This window comes from Equus przewalskii, chromosome 6 (assembly GCF_037783145.1).
Source record: "Equus przewalskii isolate Varuska chromosome 6, EquPr2, whole genome shotgun sequence".
In the NCBI taxonomy this organism is placed as follows: Eukaryota; Metazoa; Chordata; class Mammalia; order Perissodactyla; family Equidae; genus Equus; species Equus przewalskii.
The window spans coordinates 45,818,616-45,842,563 of record NC_091836.1 but is presented as its reverse complement, the minus strand read 5'-3'; the positions used below and the strand labels follow the sequence as shown (position 1 = coordinate 45,842,563).

The 23,948-nt window shown below is 56.8% G+C and overlaps 1 protein-coding gene across 5 annotated transcripts in view; it reads right to left on the bottom strand.

The window, feature by feature from the left end:
• Positions 1–21,580, bottom strand: part of CACNA1A (calcium voltage-gated channel subunit alpha1 A) — a 203,173-nt gene extending 181,593 nt beyond the window's left edge. For 3 of the 5 annotated variants that reach the window (XM_070625311.1, XM_070625313.1, XM_070625312.1), the window contains exon 1: positions 21,010–21,580. In XM_070625311.1, the coding sequence (XP_070481412.1) occupies positions 21,010–21,301 (292 nt within the window). In that variant the 5' untranslated portion in view covers positions 21,302–21,580. The remainder of the gene's footprint in view (positions 1–21,009) is intronic. The other 2 variants (XR_011541440.1, XM_070625314.1) reach the window with 1 other exon arrangement.
• Positions 21,581–23,948: the final 2,368 nt, after the last annotated feature.

Here is a 23,948-nt window from a genome sequence, read left to right as displayed (position 1 = left end):
GCAGGAGCCACGTGAGTGAGACGGGACTGTGGGGAGAGGAGCTCAGAGACCCTCCTGGGCTTCCCCAGGCAGAGAGATTCAGCAGTGGGCAAGGAGGGTGGTGACTTCTGGAGCTTGGGAATACGGAGGGAAGGGAGAGGGGAGAGGCCTGCGCTCAGAGACCCCACCAGCCTCATGGCCCACGTCTTACGGGACAGACAAGCCCGGCATTAAGAGAGCCCACACATCCAGCGGCCTGACAGGTTTTCCCGAAAGATGGAAGCAAAGGAGAGAGAGAAAGGCCGGCCTCGTGAGAAAAGAAGAGTATAAACAGAGGAAATGGGGAAAATGCTGACACATAACAACACGCACCACGTCAGACTCAGGCAAACGACGGCCCAGGGCGTGTTTCTGCACATCGAGGTTTATTGGGAGCGGCCGCATCTGTCCACGTGACCAGATACGACGACAGGACGACTATTGCAACCAACACCCGTTTGAGCATGTGTGGCGTGCTGCGCACGGACTCAGCTTCTGCACCCACGTTACCACATAAACGTGTTCAGCAGCCCCGAGGCAGGACATCGTCAGGGCTGCTCACTCCTCAGGAGCACAGACTCCGGAGCCCGACAGCCCGGGTTCCCATCTCACCCCTGTTGCTCCCGGGGTCTGAGACCTTGGACAAGCTGGACCTCCCTGTCCTTGTTTTCTCTTTTGTCACATGGGAGGATGACAACGGCACCCACCTCTTGCAAGCGAGTTGCTTGCCATATGGTCCGGAACTCTCGTTACCACCATAGTGCTTATTGCCAGATGAGGAAACTGAGGCACAGGGAGGTGAAGTTGCTTGCCCGCGTGATGGATTTGAACCCAAGTGACCATCACTGCTGGAAGCAGGGACCCAGGACGCTGGGAAGAGGGCGAAGGTAGCCGGGAGCCACAGCGCCCCGAGAGGTGGCCCAGCACAGCGCCCCGAGAGGTGGCCCAGCACAGCGCCCCGAGAGGTGGCCCAGCACAGAGCCCCGAGAGGTGGCCCAGCACAGCGCCCCGAGAGGTGGCCCAGCACAGAGCCCCGAGAGGTGGCCCAGCACAGCGCCCCGAGAGGTGGCCCAGCACAGCGCCTGGGCGCCCGGCTCCGCACTGTTGTCCTGGACCCAGAGCCGTCGGAGGGCGGGACCCGACTGGCCGGCTGCCACGGAGGGTGGGAGAGGCCAGTGGCACCTGAACGGAGGGAGCCAGGCAGTGATGACCCTGTTGTCACCGGTCCCTGGAGGAGCTCAAAGAGGTGGGCGAGGCCTGGAGGAGACAGGCCATTGTTCCAGCCGCCAGGCTGACCCAGAGGCGGGACCCACAGCTGGACCGGAGGGGGGCGGGGCGGGCACCGGCCATTGTCAGCACGTCGGGGCCACAATCCCACTGCCGCCCCTACTTCTGGTGCCAAGACAGGCCCCAAAGCGAGGGCGGAGCAGATGAGGAGTCCAGGAGAAGCTTCCCGCCTAGGGGATTGGAGGCCGCCTCCCTGGGCGCAGCCCGAGGGGCCTCTCCCAGGTCCCCTCCAGCAGGACTTGGGGCAGGAAGCTCCCCTCTGGGACCCAGGTGGTACCTTCCTTCTGCCCCATGCTCGGCTTACACTGTGGGCTTTGACAGGGGCACAGGAGGCCGGGCTGCTGAGACCCCGAGAATGCTCTTTAAGCAGGTGAGGGAGGAAGAGAAAGGGCTGGAGGTACGAGCAGAGCAAGTGGAGGGGACCAATACTCGCCACCACCGCCAATAATTATAGCAGTAAAGTAGGGGTTTTTGCCCCAGGGGAGCCCGATCTCTCCTTGTGGAAAAGACAACGTGCCACATCCACAAAGCTCCTCTTCTACTGGATGCACACGCGGACTACAGGCCCCAGGCTCCCCCGTAGCGAGGTGGCCCAGAGCGACCGGCCGTCTTCTGTTACCCAGAGTCCACTCTCCCCACTTCTCTGCCCTGCGGTGGCTGGGGAGGCTGCCCTGTGTGGACAGACCACCCCACGGAGCTCCCCACCCTCTGGCTTCCAGGGGGGTTTGGACAATGGGGAGCCACAGCAGGAGACGGGGGGAGAGCATGAAGTTGGGGCACTTATCCTGCCAGTCTCCTCAGGTGGCAACCCCTGCCAGCCAGCTTCTGTCTGTCCCTCCATCTGCCCCCTCTTCCCTCTCTGTTCTGCTAACTGCCCGCGTCTCTTAATTTGATTCTTGAAGCGTTTCTTCCTTCTCACTGAAACCCTCGTGAAGACGTCACGGGGTGGGATTCCAGTTGACAGAAAGCGGGCAGAAGCCAGGAGCACACTCGTCGCAGCAGCTGGTACGGCCTGACACCGCACTGCAGGGCACCTCCTCCCCACCCCAACGCCACAGACGGCCAGGCGGCTCACGACTCCGCCAGCCAGAGCCCCTCTGCCTGCCTCCTGTCCCCCGTGATCGGCTTGGGCGCAAGCACCCGACCCCGCGGGGCCAACCCAGAGGAGGGCACCCTCGCTGGGAAGATATTCTGGGGATCTTAGGAGCAGCTGCTGGGACTGCAGCCGCGTCAGCCACACGGGGAACTGAGGCGACTTCAGAAGAGCAGAGCCGGGAGTCGAGGCCTGGTGACGGCGTCTGACCCCTGGACCCGGACACGCCCAAGCCGGGCGCTCCCTGGACTCTCGGCCGCGTCCAGCCAGCTCGCCTCTTCTTGCCTGAGATCCTCTGCGATCTGGCCACGCAGCCCCGGGCACCGACAGGTCCACACAGGTCGAGGAAGGCATCCTCCCGCGTGTCGGGCACAAGGTTCAGAGGCAGGGACTTGGCCGTGATCCCCGTCTCATCGTTGGGGAAACTGAGGCCGTGTAAATTACTCAGGATTGCCCAGCAGAATGCAGTTTGCAAAAGAGTGGGCTCAGGGAGTCAGCGGCCAGTTAACTTCCCCTCGTTCTACAACAAAACCGAGACAAAAACCTTCATCCCGCCCCCATCCCGTAGGGTCAGCTGGGGCGACCGACAACTGAGGCAGCCGCTAAAAGGTGTTTTGAAGGCAAGGCTATCAACCTATTGTGACTAATAAATGGCCATTGTCGAGCTGATTCCAGAAAACCCCGGGGGCCAGGGGCTGCCCAGCGACTCTCTTGGCCACAGTTCCAACGGCCATCTGTGCTCCAGAGCACATGCCCCTGGCAGAACCACCAACTGCTCTCCTCACCCAGGAGAGGAGCAGAGAGAGGAAGGGAGGGAGGGGAAAATCATGCCAGTCCAAAATCTCTCTCTGTCTGACGGATGATTTCCATCCCCACGGCCACCGTCCCAGTCCAACGCACAGCGGCTCCTCCTTGAAAGACTACGGTCATTTCCTCACTGGCCTCATGGCTTCAGTGCTTATGCCCATCCAATCCACTGTCCACCCAGCAGCCAGCAGGGCCGCTCACAGACATAATCTCATCGTATTGCTGTTTCAGCAGCCAGACAGTGCCTTTAGGAGAAACACCACATTCCTAAGCATCTGCCACAGGGCCTTTGCACATGCTCTTCCCTCCAGTCAGAACATCTTTTCCACCACTCGTGCCCCCACTAAAGCAGAGTTCTGCTAAAGACTAGGTTTATCACCACTTCCTCGGGGGAGGTTAAGTGCTCCCCTCAGAGCATGCGGACTTGTCCCTCCTCAGGCCTTATAACATTTGTAAATGTAATTAAGTAGTGATGGCTATTTATCTGTCGTCCTGGCCAGACTGGATGCTCCAGGAAAGCACTGAGTGCGTCTACCATGTTCGTGACTGTAACCCAGTGCCTAGTACATAGTCAGCACTCAATAAACATTTGTGGCTCGACTGGAGTATGAAAACAAATCAGACCAGAGGAGGTAAGAGCAAACAGTCAGAGGCAAGAAGGGAGTTTCAATAAACAGTGTGCGGACAACACATATGCAATAAAAAGGAACTCGAACCCCTGCCTCACACCAGACACAAAAATAATTTCCAAGCCAATTAAAGACACAGAGTGGGCAAAACTGTAAAATTTTTTAGAAATAGTCCAGAATATCTCCGTGACCTCAGGGCAGAAACGGTTTTCTTAAATAAGACACAAGCCCCCCAAATTGTGAAGGAAAATATTTCTAAATTCAACCTCATTAAAATTCAGCACCACTATCGATCGAAAGAAGTCACAAAAAAGAATCAAGAGGTGAACAAAGGGAAGATACTGCCCAGCAGCCCACGACGAAGGAAGGTTCCAGAACACGCAAGAGTACCCTGCAGATCGATACGAAAAACAACTGAAAATGAGGACAGGACGTGACGAGGCTCCTCAGCAAAGAAGAAACTTGAATCGCCAGTAAATAGATTAAAAATGTTCACCCATTTGTAATCGCGTAGCGCAACGTGAACTCCCCGTGAGACATGACCTCACGCGTCAACGACCTCGAGTGCGTGCGCGTGTGGAGCAGCCTGAGCGCTCGGCCGCAGCCAGCAGGCATGCAAATCAGCGAAACACTTCGTAAAACGACCGGCAGCATTTGGTCGAACCGAAGACGCACTAATCCGGGCCACATGGAGACCTGCCCCCCTCGAGGGGCTCCTACATGCGCAGCAAAACCCGGACACAACCAGCAACGTCGTTCCCTCTCGGCGGCCGAAAGAACAGCATTCGTCGTCAGATCTTACGAATGTACCTGAGCCAACGATGCGAAAAACAAAACAGGTCACGTCCCGCAACTTTGTTTACATAAAGTTCAAAACCACGAAATGTGACCGTCCCACTCAGGGACGCGTGTCCAGGGGGCAAAACCGCAAAGAAAGAGCGAGCTGGCGATTCCTGTAACATCCTCCACAGCTGCGCCTCCTGAGGGCAGGGGGCACCCGGCGGGGGGTGGTCTTTACAACGTCCAGCTGTGTCCTATGGTCCCCTACCTTCTCTCTCTCACAGACACAAGCAGCTAAAGACAACGCCAAGGGACGGTTTATGGAGAGAAAGAGAAAAGGGATGAAAACCCAGACAGAAAATTAAATGCTAACAGAGTCACAGGAAACGAAAAGGGACGCGGAACTGGCAAGAAGGCGAGAGTCAGGAAATGAGAAACGGGGGGAAATGGGGAGACAGAGAAAAAGGTCGTCAGGACTAACAGAGGGGAAACGACATGAGAGGCGCAGGGCACTCTCTTCCTCGTTTCCCTTTTTCTTCCTCTGTCTCACCTCCTCCTCTGTCTCACCTCCTCCCTCTTCTTCTGTCCCTTTCTCCCCCAGGCCTGACAGCCTTGCCCTCCCTCCAGCTCTTTTCCCTTCCTTTTCCATCTCTCTGTTTTCTTTCTTTGTTTTTTTTTTTTTGAGGAAGATTAGCCCTGAGCTAACTACTGCCAGTCCTCCTCTTTTTTTTTGCTGAGGAAGACTGGTCCTGAGCTAACATCCATACCCACCTTCCTCCACTTTATATGTGGAATGCCTACCACAGCATGGCCTGCCACGCAGTGCCATGTCCGCACCCAGGATCCAAACTGACGAACCCCAGGCCACCGACAAGCAGAACGTACGCACTTAACTGCTGCGCCACCAGGCCGGCCCCTCTCTGCTTTCATTTTTCTTTCTCTCTCATCTCTCTCCCTCCTTTCTCTCCTCCATCTCCCCTACACACACACACACACACACACACACACACACACACAATTCCTCACCTTTTAACGTACATTCACCAAGTGGCTGCCCTGCACCAGACACAGTGCTGGAGAAAGAGGGAGGCCACAGCGGGGGACCCGGGACGGCCGGCGTAGCCCCGAGATCAACACACGCCAGCCCCCAGATGCCTGCCCAGGTCGGGTCCCCAGGGCGCCACCGCCAGGCTCGGCAGGGACCACTGGGCCCCGGTGCCTCCCTCGCTCTCATTAATTTCCTTATCAAATGCTCCCGGCACCAGTACTTGTAGGTCTTCTTTATTAAATATTTAACCGGGAGAAACCCCGCGGAGATGAAGGCCTCATCCGCGCGGCCCCGGGAGAGCAGAACACGGGCTGCTGCTGGGCCCTGCGCAGCCGGGAGCCGGGGGCGCACACGGAGCCCCGCGACGGGGCCGGGCCTGCTGAGCCTCATGTGGACGCCAGGGGGTCGCCAGCCACGGGGAGGGGACTTCAAACCCCCAAACCAGAACAGGCAAATCCACAGAGACGGAAGGTGGACCAGCGGCTGCGGGGGGCCGGGGGGGGCCCTTCCAGAGGGTGAAGACGTCCTGGAACGAGACGGAATCGATGGCCGCACGACATTGTGAATGTGCTAAATGCCACTTTAAAATGGTTAATCTTAGGTGACTTTTACCTCAATTTAAAAAGTCGAAAACCCCAATCCCATTTAAAAAAAGAACAGTTTAGTTTCTTCCACGCCAACTATCAAGCTCTGAGGCTGCTGGCCTCATTTTTAAAAATTAACACTCATTTATGCAGCGACTGCCTACTACCCGCGTCCCAGGCCCCTGGCCAGCACTGTGACCACCTCAGCCCTCCAGGGAGGCGCCTCAAGTCCCCGTACAGGGAGGGAACTTGCAGCTCAGAGAGGTTAAGCGGCTTGCCCTAAGTCACACAGCTCCAACTCCAGTCTGCCTGCCTTCCAAGTGTTCTTAACCACCCAGGGGGCTCCCTGCCAATCCCGGCTGAACTTCAGAATCACCCGGGAAGCTTTCACAGCTCCCCCCACGCCCAGGGGCAGCCCGGCACTGATCTCACCCATGTCTGTGGGGCTGGGGCTCTGGGGCAGCAGCATTTTTAAAACTTTCGTGTGATTCCAAGCGCCGCCAAACATCGCCCAGGGGATCCTGAGACGCATCTTGGGACTGAGCAGGCCCGGGGTTGGGGGAGAGCCCATGTCTCCGACAGGTTCCCAGGAGACGCTGCTGCTGCCGCCGCGGGAGGCTCTGCGTCAGCACGTCCTGCAGAAGTTCCCACGGGGATGGAACGTTCCAGACCTGCACCATCCGGAACAGCGGCCGCTAGTTCCAAGTGGCAAGTGAACACCTGAAATGTGACGGGTGCCACTGACGGACTGACTTTGTCATTTTATTTCATTTTAATTAACTTTTAAGTTGAAACAGCCACGCGTGGCCGGCGGCTACCCGATGGGGCAGCGCAGGTCTCAACGACCTCCGAGGAAAGAAAGAAACGAGACGTCCAACGGGTCAGAAAAAGGTGACTCCTAGAACTTTAATAAACACCTAGAGCCTTAATAATAACCCGGAGCTCAGTCCCTTTGTCTGCGTCTTTAAGTGACCGAAGAACTGGAACAAAGGACGAGAAGACATCTTGAGGGGCAGGGAAGAAATCAGAGACTCCTCGGTTCCTCCCGGTCCTTCCTCCCCCAGCGCTGGGCACCTGCTCGGGGCCCCTCACCTGCACCAGCCCCACCTCGGTCTCCCCCTCAACCCCTCGCCCTACATACACCCATCCTCAAAACAGGCCTCCGGCCTCGCGCCCCGCTCCTCAGCCTCCCGGCACAGAGCACGGTGTTGGATGCTCGCCATCAGTTCCATCCTTACGACACCCCTGGGAGGAAAGCAGCATCTGCCCATCGCACAGACGGAGAAACTGAGGGTCTGCGAGGAGCCTGGTCCCGGCTGACCTCACTCTGTCCCTAACTGCTCCCTGGCACCATCTCTGCCCACGGTGTGCCCACCTCTCTGGGGCACCAACGCTTCCCAGACACCCTGAGCACCGGCCCCTCGGGGCGTTCGTCCTGGCCGTGCCGTTCCCTGTCCCACAAGGTTCCCCACTTGCTGGATGTGTGACCTCGGCAAGCGACTTCTCTCTCTGAGCCTCAGCGTGCCCATCTGTAAAATGGGGACACAAATGAACCCACCAAGCTTTCAGGGTTGGTACAAAGAGGAAGTCAGCCACAGTGGGTCTCACACAGCCTGGGCCCCAAGAGGAAGCACCAAGGATTCTCGAGGAGACGGCTGGCTTCCACGTCCTCCAGGGATGTGGTGTCTCTTCTTTACCGGAGCTGTGGGGGAGCCCCAGACCCGAGCAAGCACAGGGCCCACTGAGGACGGGGCCAGCGGCCAGCTGCTCTCCCTCAGGTCTGGGGGGAGTGGGACATCCTGTCTGGTCAGCGTGAAGAGGGCTCCGTCTACATCACAGGCGGCCACCGTGCCCTGAAACAGAGGGGTTTCCAGCCCCGACGGAGGTGCACAGAAACACACCCATCCTATCGCACCGAGGGGCCGGGAGTCTAAAGCCGCCCATGCCTACAGCACCCGCCGCGTGCCGGCCTCTGTTCTCGGTGCTGCTTGAGCCCTGCAGCGAGCCCAGGAGGCGGCACTCGCGTTACACCCATTTTACAGATGCAGAAACTGAGGCCCAGAGAGTAAGGGACTTGCCCAGGATGACGTGGTTGGAAAGAAGCAGTGCTGGGACTAGAACCCAGGAAGCCCGGTCCTGCCTCCCTGCCGCCCTTCGCCTCTAGGCTGGACCACCTCACAGCCGGCACGGAGCCAGGACCCTCAGTGTCCACAGAACCTGGCCCAAGCCCCAAGACGTCTGTGAAGAACGTCCCAGGACAAACGGAGCAGAGGGTGTAACCAGGGATGTCTCGAGGGAAATACGGATCCAGAAGATGCTCTGCACCTCTGGGAGCTGAAAAACACAAACCGGCCACAGCAGGGCTCCTCTCTCCACTCGTGAGATTGGCAAAGACGTGACATCGAAGGCAACCCAGGTGGGCCACACGGTCAGGGAAAGTTCAAAGGGCACAGCCTCAGTGTTCCTTGCAACCTGGCCCAAAGGCCGGGTGTGTAACCCAGCTATGCCGCTTCCAGGACTCTGTCCCGAGTCACAGACTTTGCAAAGGCATCGTCAGGGGCGGGGCTCACTGCAGGGCGGCCAGTCACGGTGGAAACACAGCAGGTCTCAAAACGTGTGCAAAATTATCCTGTTTTCGTTATGGAGAACAACGCGCATAGACGTGCCGGGTGGGAAAACGGGGACGAAGACGCCACTTCCTTTGGAGCTGAAGTCTTCACCCTGGTCCACGACGTCCTGCATGTCCTACCCGGTCACCTTCCCGCCCTCCTCTCGCCCCACCTGCCTGGCGCACAGTAGGTGCCCAGGGACATTTATGCATGAGGCAGCTTGTCATGAATGAATGAATGTGCTCCTCCCCCCTCATCTCTGAGCTAATCTGCCCCAGGGGTGTGTCTCCCGTGCACACCCCAGGCCAACGCTGGGTGTGGGGGAAAGCGAACAGAGAACCACGGTCTACACCAGCAGCACTCACACGCCGGGAGCCCAAAGAAAGTGCGACACGATTTGAAAACTGGGCAACAGAAGGAGAGGCAGGGGGGAGGGGAGGCCGCAGCAGCTTCCACTCCAACAGCTTCCAGCTCGGGCTGAGACTTCCTTCTCTATACTTGTCTATATTTACATCAACGAATCTGTCGGCAGCAAGCCTGTCGCTGGTCGTGTGGGATCTAAAGTTCACAGAAAGCTGGCTTAGACACCCAGCTAGCAAGAGAAACTGTAAATTAAACTTAAGTCACCCCCAAACCCTAAATCCACCCACTTATCTCCAAAAAACCCACGACACCGCTTACATCAGGATTTCGCGACCTCGGCAATACCGCGGTCTCGGGCTGGACGCTTCCTACTGGTGGTGGGGGGGTGGGGAGTTGTCCCATGCATTTCAGGATGCTCATCAGCATCCCTGTTTCTATCTGTGACGTGCCAGTAGCCCCCCACCCTCCGCATTCGTGACAACCAAAAACGTCTCCAGACATTCCCGAAAGTCCCTTGGCTTCATGTGCAGCCTGGAGAAATTCCAGACCAACCAGGCAGACGGCCCTTTCCCTGCTCCTCATCAGCTTCCTGAACTTTGAGTCGCCTCATCTCAAAATCGCTTTTACAGATTCAAGGAAAGTGGTGGCAACAGTTTCAAGACTTGAGCGTCACAGCCAGACCAGAATTTATTCTGAAAATAATCAGAACCTCGGACAGAGACGTACGCACAGAGATGTTCGCTGCGCTGTTGTTTATAAGCAAAACGAACAACGGGACAAAGTAGGATACTCCCATCCAGTACATATCATCAGATATTAATCACAGTGTTCTCCTGGGCTGCTGCCAACCCATACGGCACCACTGTGTGAATCTAAATACGACGCCCCTTTGTTCAAGTTGTTAGGTCCATCTGTCAAGAAGTTGTCATAATATCTTCATTTTGCTAGAACAAGACACTTAAGCTTCCATCAGCTGGGAAACTGAAATAAGTGTACAGCTCGATGACGCCCATGATGCCTGTGCAGTGTTCAATCTGTGCAACCATCCATGGTGGCTCTGAAATTTTCCAGGGATATCTAGTGGCACGGAAATGAGTTCAAAAAAGCTTCAATCCATGAAAAAGTATGGAATGAAATGCATTATAACGTCTCCAGAGATTCACTCTGGATGGGAGAGTATACCTATATTTTTACATTCTTTGTAATTTCAGTGCTCAATAAACGAAGAGAATAGGCCTCTGGGAGGTGGCTACTTTTGGGCCGAGACCTAAATGAAGAGAAGGAGTCAGCCAAGGGGAGACCTAGGGGGACAATGACACAGGCAGAGGGGAGAGCCGCATAAATGCTCTCAGATGCAAATGAGCTGGGTGTGCGCAAAAAGGGGCCGTGCGGCTGAGACGGGGTGGAAAGGGCAGGGAATGGAAGAGATGGGGTCAAAGGCAAAACGGGGACTAGATCATGTGGCCTTGGATGACCCTGGTACATCTGTAATGTGTAATCTCTGGCCCGTGGGTAAGCATCTGGGACATTTACTTAGTAACCAACTCAGTTACCATTACCAATCTACTCAGAAGAGAGAGATTCCACTGGCCCACCCCTCTTCACCGACGGAGCACAAGCCACAGAGTGTCGCTCTCAGCCTCAGGGCTGAAATAACCAAAACCAGGTGTTGCCAGAATTTTAAGTCTTCATTATGTAGATAGTGTAGGAAGGGTAGGGGATGCGAAGAAGGTAAACCACTGTCCACACTCAAGGAGCTGGCTAATTAGAGAAGACAACACAAGCAGACAAACTTATTGATTTTCAAAAAAGCATGCAAGATTTACTTGACACCCGGAAAGGCACAAAGAGGATGATAAGAGGAGGGGCTTGGTGATTCCCAAGCCAATAAGAACACCAAATAAATACCAAAGAGACCCAGACATGGACACCCATCCTTATATGTAACACACCCTTATATCTAACATCCACTCACCCATCCACCCACCCACCCATCCATCCACTCATCCACCCATCCACCCACCCACCCATCCATCCACTCATCCACCCATCCACCCACCCACCCATCCATCCACTCATCCACCCATCCACCCATCCACCCATCCATCCACTCATCCACCCATCCACCCACCCACCCATCCATCCACTCATCCACCCATCCACCCACCCACCCATCCATCCACTCATCCACCCATCCACCCATCCACCCATCCATCCACTCATCCACCCATCCACCCACCCACCCATCCATCCACTCATCCACCTCTTTACTCTTCAATCAGCCCATCATCTACCCATGCTTATCCACCCTTATGTTCCTCCATCCGTCCTTTCTTTCTTTCATTATCCATCCATTCATCCACCCATCTGCCCACCATTCATCCAGTCACCCACCAATCTACTTGTCCGCTCACCTATCGCCCACCCACCTACCCATCCAGTCACCCATCCATCCAACATCATCCATCTTTTCTTCTCTTATCTGTCCATCCATCCATCCATCCATCCACTCATCCCACACTAGCTGCAGGAGACGCCTCTCCCCGCTAAACCGCAAACATCCATCCACGGTCCATGACTTAAGACTTCACTGTCATTAGAAACAGGCCAAACTGTCAAAAGTTTGCATTCTAACAACTCTTCCAAAGATAATTCGAGTCCATAAGCATCGCTGACTATTCCAATTTGTGCAACACCCAAACGCTCCCAGTCCTCGTAAGACCACACAGAGGCTGGCCTAGTCCCACTGGTCTGAAGTGTCTGATGTCTTCAAAGCTGGTGCTCTTAGAGCAAGGCTGGGGGGCAGGGTCAGAGGAGGGGGGGCCATGGGGAGATCAGAGAGTCTCGCAACAGGAGAGCAAGGAAGGCAATGAGAGGAGTTGATTAGACCGTGGACAAGAATGACTGGGAGACAGGGAAATTCTGCATCGCCCCTGGAATCACAGAATTCTAGTGTCAACAGTGAATACGGCCCCGTGATTGTGCCCCCCTTGGTTTACACACTGGAGGCACCGTAGTTGAGCTGATCATCCAGGGTTAACGAGACAGATGCCAAAGAATGACAGAGATCAAGGGAGTGGAGAACCTTGGCAGGAAAAGGCATAATAGTCATCGCTAACACTGTGTAGCACCTACTGTGCGCCACACACTATGCCAAGCATTGGGTCAGAGAAGCCCAAGACAAGGCCACTCCAAAGTCCATCCTTGTTTCCTTTCTCCCATCGGTCTGCCCATCGGTTCAGCTATAAGCACACAGTGCTTACTAAGCTCCAGACAGTATTCTCGAAGCATCGCTTGTATTAACTCATTTAATCCTCCAAGATAGGGGCTCACTGGACAGACTGGGAAACCGAGGCACAGAACACTTAAGTGACTCGCCCAAGGTCCCAAAGCCCAGTCCCCTGGGTCCAGAGTCACGCACTCGGCTCAGTTGTGCTGCTTCTCCACTACGGTACCAACCGCCAGCGTCTAAGCCACAGGCTGACTTTCAGGAGACACGCGGGAACGGGGGCCGCCTGGCTGGCGGGCCCTTGGAGAGGACGATGGGCAGCCTGTGAAATGGCTCAGCCAGCGCCTGTCAGAGGGCTGACGTTCCAGAAATGCTGATGAATCTCAGCTGATTCTAGCTGAAGCTCCGTTCCCAAACACACAGACTAAAATTAACACCTTGAATTCATTCATTCAAAAATGACTGATTCAGTCCAGCAGCATCATTCGTCACAGGGAAAAAAAAAAAAGGAAAGAAAAAACTGGAAACATCCCAAATGTCCATCACCCAGGAAAAATGGATAAATTGTTGTATCATCACAGAATACAGTATTATATGGGAAAAAATAAATGACCTACAGCTACACTCAACAAGAGAGATGAATCTTAGACAGACGAGGGAAAAAGCGAACAGGAGTTCCAGAGCCTGAACAGCTCAGAAACCAGGAAGGTGGCATTCACGTTGTCAAGGAGTATCCAAACATGGGACGAAACAAGATGAGAGAAAGAAGGAAAAGGAACGAGACGCACACAGTCCAAGAGAGGGCGGGTGCTGCGGTCAGAGAATCGGGGCAGAAGAAGTAAATATCCATTGCGTTCTGGTTTGGGGCGTCTCACACTTCGCTCCCTCACCAGCGGCATCAGCACCATCTGGGAACTCGCTGGAAATGCAAATTCTCAGGCTCCACCCCAAACCCCCCGAATCAGAAGCTCTGGGGGCCAGGCCCGGCCACCGGGTTTAAACAGCCCTGCAGGGGATGCTGATGGGCGCCCAAGTGTGAGAACATCGGTCCTGGCGCAGGGGAGGCTGACCCTGTGGGGCCAGGACCACCATGGGAGGACCACCACGCCGGTTCTCGGCTTGTAGCTGGTCCAGCAGCGTTTCCACCTGCTGCTAGAATAAATAGGGAAAATAAGCGAGCGAGAGGAGCGACAATATTGAGAGCGTGCTGTGAACCCGGAAGAGGATTAAAGCAACAGTCTGTTCACCCGAGGGGCAGGGAAACACCCACAATGATGTATTCAGCCCCCTCAGGAGCCAAGCACAGGACCGAGTGGTGCCCACAGTGAACCCAGCCGTCGCCATCCCAGAGTCGGAAGTCTGTCCATCCTGATGCTGTTCCCAGAGTGGCCATCCCTGCCACACGCCTTCTGCGCAAAGCACCTTTCCATCCTCCCACAATCCAGTGTGTGTAGGGCCACTGCGCCCATGTCACAGCAGAGGAGACTGGGGATCGGCTCCTGGTGGCTGCAGCTCAGACTGCGGCCAGGCTTGCCCACCCCCGGGCCCTGGGTGCCTCGCCTCCACCCTAACTCCTCCCCTCCTCCCTGCCTCTTCCTCTTTCAGCCTCCACTTGGTGTTACGGCTCAGACATGGACTCCTACACGGGCTCCACGACATGTCACAAACATTTCACAGAAGCGAGGGAGGGTCAGCATAGGCTGCCGCGCCCATTCTTCTCAATAAAGAAAATGAGAAAAATCGACAACATAAGAGTATACGACAGATTCTGGAAGGTCAGAAACTGTGTGCCCTTCCCCCCCCCCCATATACACGCAAACGTGGAGTGAGTTCTAGGTCGGCACCCATGTCTCGTCTACGACAAAACCGTCGATTTATTCTTGAGAACAGATTCAGCCCTCCTGCAAACGCTGCTTGTATAAAAATACTTTAAAAACTGGTTTAAAATTATATATGTATCTTACACACAGACCTAAAAGGAGAACGGAACTTAACAGTGTGAACGTTACTTCCTGGCAGGTGGGCGACGACGTGGGAACGGCTCCGGGGGGTGGGGGGGCCCTGCCTCTGGGGTGGGGTTATTCGAGGGAGGGGCTGCTGATTCCGAATTCCAGGGAATTCAGTTCCCAGTGTGAACAGGAGGTGAAGACATTTCGAACCCAAGAGAGACGACAAAAGTTGATCCGGACTTAAGGCAGGCGTCTCAGCTCCGAGCCGGGATCTTTCTCACATTATCTGCCGTAGACAGGCGGCTTCCAAAAGCACAGTTCATTCGGATAAAACGTCCTGGCTTTTCAGAGGAAAAAAGCTTCCGATCTTCTCCTTTCCTGGGCCTCGGCGCCGTCTCCGTTCCCCTCCTCTCTCCTCTCTTGGGTGTTAAAAACTCACCAGCAGGGTGACCGACGTCCTGGTTTGCCCGGCACTACTGGGTTTCCCAAGACGCTAAAACCAGGACAGTCCCAGGCAAACTGGGACAGCTGGTCACCTTGCCCCAACAAGGACTGAAGCCTCGTGGGTTCTGAAGCCCAAGTAGCTGAGCCCACCCACCTGGTTTCCTCTCCTGGAATGTTCCCTCCTTCTCTGTTGTCCCAGGAAGTAAGGGGCGGTGGGGAAGGAGAAAGACAGGAGTCAAGGGGGACGTGGGGAACACATTCTGACCCCAAAGCTAGCAGGGTTTTGCCATTAAACTCCCAGGGGTCGCCTGGGGTGGCACACCAGCCGCCCTGGGCCTGCGGCCTCCATCCGGGGCTGGACTCTCGACTGGCTCAGAAGAAGGAGATGGGCGGGTGGGAGGGGAGGAAGAGAAGCTAATTACACACTTTGAAACTCCCTCACCTTGTCACCCACGAGGGAGGGATCAAGGGAGAGAAAGACAATTAATTTTATCTCAGGCCGAAGGGAATAGAAAAATGGGTCAAGTGGGCATGAATTTTCTCCCCCTAAAGCTTCCGGAGAGGACGGAGACTGCAAACTCTCCGAGAGCTGTTTGCCGAGAGCCAACCTCAGATCAACACGCCCGAGCTGCGGGGCCGAGGGGCCCCGAGCACACACACCTGCCCGGAGGGCCTCAATTCTAGCCCAAGCTTCCGAAAATGATCACCGGGGAAAAAGTACCCTCCAGCATTAACGACTCGTGGATTTGCGGGCTTTCTCCACACTGGACACTGTGCTGAGCGTTTAGCACGAGTGGCCCCATTTAACCTCCCCACAAGTCCCCCAAGAGAGATGCTACAGAGGCAACGTCCTCATCACGCACAAGAGGAAACTGAGGCTCTGAGTCTCAGGGGGCCCGGTGGGCCCCAAGTCCAGAACGGCTCCCTCTCGTCTCTGCATCTTCCACGGCACCATGCGGGTCCCCCGCACGAGCTGACTTTGCATCCTCAGAAGGGGCCCAGCCATGGGGCTTTGGGGCCCTGGCCATCTCTGCATCGAGTCCACTTCCTGGCGGTTCCTTCCATTGCTGGGGGAAGGCATATGTGTGCTCGGTGCTGGGGGGGGCAACGGGGTTACAAGCCCCAAGCGCCCACAGACTCCCCCCTAAGCCATGGAAGGCAGACTTCACTCTCCAGGGGCCACTGCTCCCTGACTTCTCAAGCACTAACATTCCTGAGACCTTCTTGGGTCGGATCACCTCATGCGCACGCGCGCACCTCACACCTAAAACCCACGGGAAACCTGAAACGTCGGCACGAGAGCAAACGGGTGAAGCGAGGCCCTTTTTCACGCACCGGGCAAACACAGTGCCCCACACCAGAGACCCCCTCTCCCACACAGGCGAGCCCCTCTCTTGCTCGCTGTCAAACGAGCGCAGGCACACGGCGAGGACGACAACCCCTCTCCTTCCCGCTTCTCCGACTGCACTGAGCGACGTCACTTCCACCAGTTTCGTGGCATCCACCGTCCTTTATCCTCCACTCTCGGGGCCAGACGCACCTCGGAGCTCAGACGTGGTGCCTTTAGAGGGACGACTGGGATGGGACACTAAACGGGCAGCCACTTTGGAGGGCAGTTTGGTGGGCTCTCGTGAAGTGAGGTGGCCACCTCCCACGCAGCCCAGCAGCCCTGCTCTCATCCATCTACCCCATGGAACACGGCTGGGCACTAAGAACGGAGAAGCCACGGATATGGCGGGCGACATGAGTGGGGCTCAGAGGCTGCGTGAAAGGAGTTGGCACCGAAGGCCGCATACGGAGTGATCCTGCGGACAGCACTTTCTGGGAAACGCAAAGCTCGAAGGATGGAGAACAGACCAGCGGCTGCCAAGGCTTTGGGCACTAGATGCCGACCCCACAGAGAACCAGGAGATATTTTAGACGGGGAACTGCTCCACAGCTTGATTTTGGTGGTGGCTACGTGACTGCACGCATTTGTCAAAACTCATACAATTGTAGGCTAAAAAGAGTGAAATTTGCCAGAAGCAAAGTAAACCTCAATAAATCGGATTATTGAGAAAAAGGAAAAAAGCTAACAGGATGCATCAATAATGGGATCAGGATCCCGGAAGTGTAGCCAAGGCCCGGGCACCGCGGGCCGCCCCGAGAAGCTTATTGGAAACGGAATCCCAGGTCCCACCCGAAACCCGCTGGACCAGAATCATTCTTTCCGCAAGGCAGACCTCACGCTCATGGAAGTTTGAAAAGCACTGCGATGTACACAGAAGGCTCCCGGTGGGGCGGGCAGCACCCCACAGTCAAGCGTTAGCCAACATTCCTGCAGCAGATGCACCAAACACACACCAGGGGGACAAATTAAGACTGCACAGTCAGACCGTAACCTTGGGTCACTTCAAGGCAGGTTTTACCCCCCGTGAGCTGATCTTTTGCTTTTCACAGTGTTTTGGATTTGGGGGATTATAAAAAAGCCCCATGGAAAAAACCATGCTGATATTTATTTCCCAGAATTTTGCTCTTCTGGAAATACCAGCCACACTGATCGAGGGGAAGGATCACACAGGTCACGCCGTCCTGCCTTCTACAGTAGTGTCTGCTAGCACATTCTACTTTTCAGGACGGGCCAAGGGTCTGACAACGTGCTCCAGCCTCTCCAGGGCTCCCTCTGTTTCTGGTGTGGAACATTCCTCTTTAAAGAGCCCTCTCGTTAAAGAAAGAAAACCAAGGGAATGCCGATGGGCCGTGTCCTCGAGTCCCTGATGTCAGGGGGTCTGGGCTTCTGGTTGAGATTCCCACAATCCTGCCTGCGGTTCAGGAGCGCACGCAGACCCGGGTCCGAGGCGCTCGCAGCGGCCCGAGTCCCTGCCCGCACTCGGTGGGAGATGTGCTGACATCAGCAGGGCTGGGGAAGATGACATTCACATTGGTGCCTGGTAGCACCTCAGAAGCAGCGAGTGGCACTGAGTGGGGACCCTGGGAAGGCTGACAGATGCGCCTTATTGAGCTGACAGATTTCGGCTCCTTGGAAGCCAACATCAGAGCCCATCACGGCCATGTTCAAATCAGACTTCCAATCAACAGAGACACGACAGCCGGGCGTGTGGCCGGGCCGGCCTGCTGCCGGGCGCGTCCGAGAGGAACAGCCAGCTCCGTAAATCCAAACATCAGAGACCGCCATTTGGGCTTTCTTACTTAGGAAAAGAGAAACAAAATGAATGAGAATCCTTAGTTCTCATTGCTGGTTTCCAGCTTGCGTTGCTGCAAGGTGGGGGGGCGGGGAGGCGTGCAAAAGGGTCAGGAGTCACAGCGGCTGAGTGTGCGCCTGCACGTGCACCACGCTGAGACCTGCATCACGAGGGACACTCTTAGACCCTGTGAGCACACGGCCAAGCCACGGAGCGTGCACTCACTCCTCCCCACGGGACGGGAGGGAGCTGCCACCCCTGCTCAGCAGCGACCCTCAGTAAAGGCCGTTTGCAAACGCAGCTCCTGCTAACACACACCAGAGAAGGGCAGGGTGACTCCGCTCCCAGGGCAGACCCAAGAGAAACACAGAAAAAGTTCAACCAAAGACACGCACAAGAACGTTCCTCACGGCAGGACCTGGAAACTACCCAAATGGCTCCCAGCCGCAGGACGGATGAGTCCACAGCGGCAGGGTCACAAACAAAACGCCACACGCCAACGACAAGGAGCCATGGGGTGAGTCCTCAGACGTAGTGGGCAAAAAAGCCAGACCTGAAGGAACACAGCCTGCGAGTCCCGGGGGAGGTTCCCCAAGGAGGCAAGTGAACCCGTGAGGTGAGAGGTCAGGGCGGCGGTTACCCTCACGGGGGAGGAAACATGGGGGGTTCTGGGGGGCTGGTCACATTCCCGCCCTTGGCCTGAGTGCACGGCTGTGCGCACTTTGTGAGCACTCGTCAAGCTGAACCCGATTTGTGCATCTTCTTCTACTTATACCAGACTTTATTCTAAAAGTTCAGAATAAGTACTTAAACACAGTTTTTTCCACGGCAGAAGTATCTGGACACAGAAGTCAAGGTTCCGCCCTGGTACCCTGACTCCTCGGCGTGTCTACACATGCATCTCCTCTCGCTGGTCCGCGTCCCCTTATCCAGCCCCAGCTCTCCGTCCCCTCCCTCTCACGGCCCCCCCGAGAAAGCTCAGCCCTGGGTAACCTGGCTGCTGACAGACTCGGGACGAGAGCTCTGCCTTCCAGAGCGGGGCTGGATAATGCGTTTGCCGCCTCGGGGCAAAGAGAGAAAAAAACCCGTCTGCAGAGAGCAGAAGGCACAAACTCATCACCAAGCTACTGACAGCAAGAGAGCCAAAGAAAACCCACAGGGCCAGCGAATGCTCCCAATTCACCTGCATCTCCCTGCCAGGGCCGCTGGCACCGCCCCCACCCGCCCCCAGCAATCCTCCGGGCTGCGGGATTCAGGCCGGCCTGGGGTGAACTGAGGACACAGGAGGACCACCCCCCACCCCCCCCCACCACCACCCCGGCCTTCCTCTCAGCAGACTCCAGGCCCAGGCCCCGCATGGTCTAAAGTCACTTTCAGCAGAGAAACCTGGCAGCCCAGTGAATCTCCCACACCCCCCTGGAGTTAGGTGACAGTGCACACCGTGCCACCCTCCACACCCCACCACTCCCCGGGGGGCTAGGGGGGTGGGAGGCAGAGCAACCACAAGACCCCTGAGCCTGTCAATGGGCCTTCAGGAGGCTGGAACTCAGGAGGCAAAGACCTGGCCTTGGGTGCCAATCCAGACGACACCGTGGCTGGGGGTCCGCCCCTCCAGAAAGGGGCCAGCTGAACCTCTTCATTCTCACCCCCCTCAAAGCAGGCTGTTCACATGCTCCAAAACCTCAGAGCATCCAGAAGCCCAAAGCTCAATTCCGAGCCCCGTAACAGTGAGCCCACCGGCCACCGTACTCCTCAGATGAGCAGCCCAGAACCACCCGGGGCTCAGCCCTGCTGAGTGCAGAACAGTCGAAACCACACACGAAGGGGATGGGGGCTCATCACCGAGCCCAGAGGCCCACCCAGCCCCGGGCACTTTCACACCGAAGGCAGCTGGTTGGAACAGGGCCGACGAGCCCCACGCTTGGCCATGGCATGGTGGCCAGCCAGGCTGGGGAGCAGGGTGCGTCCCCCCACTTGGAATCTGGGTCATGCTTAGATAACTGCTAGAAAGCCCGACTAATTACCCATCCTTGCCTGCCTACATCTCAACAGATGTTAAACCCTCCTGAAGGTTTATTTCAAGCAGGCACGGATTTAAAGAAACACAAGGGGATCCGCATGGTGACAGCATCTCAGCAGAGGAAACTGTGTCTTCACCTTTCTTCCTCTGGATCTTTGATTTAAAAAAAAAAAAAATTAACAAGGCGTTTACCTGCCCGAGACGTCCACATGGATGCTGACTCTCCCGGTGGCTCCAGTGTGGAATGAGGCCGGGCACGGCCGGCGGGAGGACCCAGCCCTTCATTTTCACTCTCCCTCTTTCTTACCGAAAGAGCCCATCCCGAGTCGTCCAGGTCAGGGCCCCAGATGGGGCAAACGGGGTGCTCTCTACACCCCAAAAGGTGGTGAGGCCCTTGATCGGTGTGAAGGAAAGGGGACCCGCAGACATGGGGAGAAGCGCTCCAAACCCAGCGGCCAGCAGCCCACCCTGGGACACCAGGTCGGGCCGGGCCGGCCCTCCAAGTGAAGGCCACATGTTCTCCCAGCGGCTCTCGCCCTGGGGACCCTGAGCGCCCTGCCCTGAGCAGGAGCCCCCAGCTGGGGAAGGCAGGGGCCGAGGGGCCGGTGGTTGGGGACCGCTCTGGCTCTGGAGGTGCCCCTGGATTCCGCTAAGGGGCAGCCAAGCCCCCACGGCCCCCGCCCAGGCCCAGCTCAGCCCGGAGAAGGCTGACCCATAGGGCGCGGGCTCCGGAGCCCCCGCGAGGCCCCTGGGCGAGCCCGGGGCGCAGCCCTCGCCCCGGAGCCGGTCCTCGGGGTGGCCTCCAGTGCCCGGCCGCCCCCCGCCCCAGCCTCCCCACACTCCTCCAGCCTCCGCCGGCCCTGGGAGACCCCCGCCTGCCTCCCGCCGGCCCGGCCTCTGGCAGCCGGGAGAGGGGAGGCGGGGGGAGGAGGGGAGGCGCCGCCGCCGGGCTTCGGGAAAGGATATGGCCATTCGGTGATCTTTTTGGCGTATTTTCTCACCACGTTGTCCTCGCTGAAGAGGAACAGGGAGCGGTTGACCGTGAGGCAGTTCTGTCGGACGGGGATGGGGTTGTAGAGGGCCATGGTCCGCGCTCTCTGCGCCATCGACTGCTTGTACATCCTTTGCGCCCCGGGCTGTCCGCCCTGCCGGCTGCCCCCGGCTCCTCGCCCGCCGCCGGCGCCCACGACCACCCCGGCGGCCGCCCCGGAGCCTCCTCCCCCGTAGCGGGCCGGCATCTCGTCTCCGAAGCGGGCCATTCTGCAAAGAGCAAAGGGCTCCGGGTTACGCAGCTGCGGCGAACGATGCGGAAGATGCTGCCGCCGCCGCCGCCGCCGCCGCCGAGGAGGATGCTGCTGCCGATGCCGCCGGGGCTGCGAAGACGGCGGCCGGGGCTGCGACTGCGGAGACGCTCCACCGCCCAGCCCATCGGGCGGCGGCGGCTCGGCGCCTGGCTCGGGGGCTCACACGGCGGCCGCCCGGCCCCAGCCGGGGAGCGCAGCGCGGGACATCTTCCCGGCTGACCCCGGAGAAGGAGGGGCGGGAGGAGGGGGCGGGGGCGGGGCGCGGGGGCCGCGGAGGGGGAGGGGCGCGGGAGGCGAGGCAGAAAATAACCGAGGAAGGAGTCCAGGCAATCCCCAGTCCACCCACTCCGGGGGGGGGGGGGGGGAGCTGGGGAGGAGGAAAAAAAAAAGGCAGTTTCAAAAAAAAAAAAAAAAAACCAACGCACACCCCCTTTAAGACGCGAACGTCTGCAAAGGACGCCCCCCCGGGATGCAGTGGCAGCTTCGCATTCCTCCGAGGTCGGGTCAGGCTGGCATCTCGCAAAAAAAAAAAAGCAGTGCGCTCGGCCCGTTAAAAAAAAAAAGATCAGAAAAAATAAAAATAAAAACCAGGTCTCTGCGTGGGGGGGGTGGGGGGGAAGGCGGCCCCCAAAATTAAAAAAAAAAAATCCCCCTTTCTGTTTTGCTTGAGTTCCTAGACCTTAAAAATGCTGAAAGAGCTGTAGCCCCAAAAAAGATTAAAATAAAATAAAGAATATTAAGGGGAAAGGAATGAAGGGGCGCTGGGGGGGAAGGGGGCGCTCCGGAGGGCCCGGCGGAGTCTCGAAGCCGCAGGGTCCCGGTGATTTTTTTTTCTTCCTGAATCACCAGAGGCTGCCTCTTCTGCTCACGAAGGAGCGTGAGCGTGTGTGTGTGCGCAGCGTTTCGCTCAACCGCGCCTCATCTTGGGGTTAAATTGCAGCAATGAAATCCTGAAAATTCCCAACAGGGGGAAAAAAATAAAGAGACGAGAGGGGGAGAGAGGTCTGCGCCGCTCGCTCGGCCCTCGGCAGCGGCTCCCGGATGCTGCAGTGCCTGCGCCCCCACCCCCCGCCCCGGGCCTCCACCTCCTCCTTCTCCTCTAGGTTTTGCTAAAATAAGACTGGTGAGGAGCGATGGGGGAAGAGGAAGGAAGGGGGGAAACGGGCGCAGAGGTCTGAGCCACTGGCCGGCGGAGCTGGAAAGACGAGCGATTGATGAGTTGAACGGGAGAAGGACCCACCCAGAGCGGCGACACATGATGGCCCGCGACCAATCGCGGAGGCGCGAGGGCCCCGGCTCCGCGGAGTTTGTCAGGGAGACGGGGGAGAGCCGGCCGGTCGGGAGGCAGGGGGAGCCGGGCCGACGGATGCCTCCTCCCCTGGGAGGAAGCCTGGAGTCCGACGGGTTCCAGCTCGGTTGCAGGCAACCGGCCGCTCCCGGCATCTTGCAAGCGGAAGGAGGGAGGGAGGGAGGGAGGGAGGAAGAAACTTAAAGATGGAAAGACCATTGGTGTCTGGAGTTGGAATGAGTCAATCTCTGCACAAATTTGGCCTATTGAGCAAAGGACGATTTGTTTTAAAACGGGGAGAATGGTTGGGGGTCCTTCTGTCGAAGTTTCTAATGCGAGAGCTCTAGGAGTGAATTAACAGATCCAGCCCACCTTTGAAAACACTCCTGAGGCAGCAGATCCTAGCCCCCAGAAGCGGGTGGCTGACCAGGCCCTGGGCGCTCGATCGGGCTTCTGGCGGGTGTATTTGGCGCCGCATTCACTCCCCTCCGGAGTGACTAGTTTATTTCCCGTTCCTCTTTTTTAAGTTGTGAAATTGAATAAACACAGAAAAATGCCTAAAGCATAAATGTACAGTTTAAAAAATTGCTGTGAAACGAACACTCATGAAACTAAAAGTCCAGAGCTAGAGAGGGAACGTTGCCGGCTCCCCAGAAACACACGCACGCGCACCCGTCCCCAGCAATAGTCCCAGCCTGACTTTATGGTATTAACATGCTTGCTTTTCTTCATACTTTTACTGCCTTCCTGTGCACTCCTAGACCACCTGGCTCTTCATTGCCTCTTTTGGGGTTTCGTATAAATGGAACCTTACAGTACGTATTCTGTGATGTCTAGCTTCTTTGGTTTAACATTATATCTTTAAGATTCACCTGTTATTGTCACATATAGCTGGCGCTGATTCATCTTCACTGCTGTATAGTATTCCATCGAAAGGGACGCCACAATTTGTTTATCCATTATCCTATTGATGGACATTTGGGTTGTTTCCAGTTGGGGCTCAAAAACATCCCCCCCTCCAATACTCTCGGTTCCTATAAGCCCACGTTTCTGTAGCAATAGTCCTGCATATGGGGTTTCCGGGTCACAGGGTGTGCATACTTTCAGGTTTGTAAGAAGTCACCAAACCATCTTCCGAAGTGAATGTACCAAGAAAGCACTGACTTGTCACAAAGCAGCGTAGACTGGAAAGCGGGGGTGGAGGCCGGGGAAGGGGAACAGGAGGAAGAAGGCAAATACATTTTCAAGTGTTAGCTAGTTGAATCCTAGTTAATGCCCTCCCCTGCCATCAGTATTTGGGTTCAGTTGGAACAT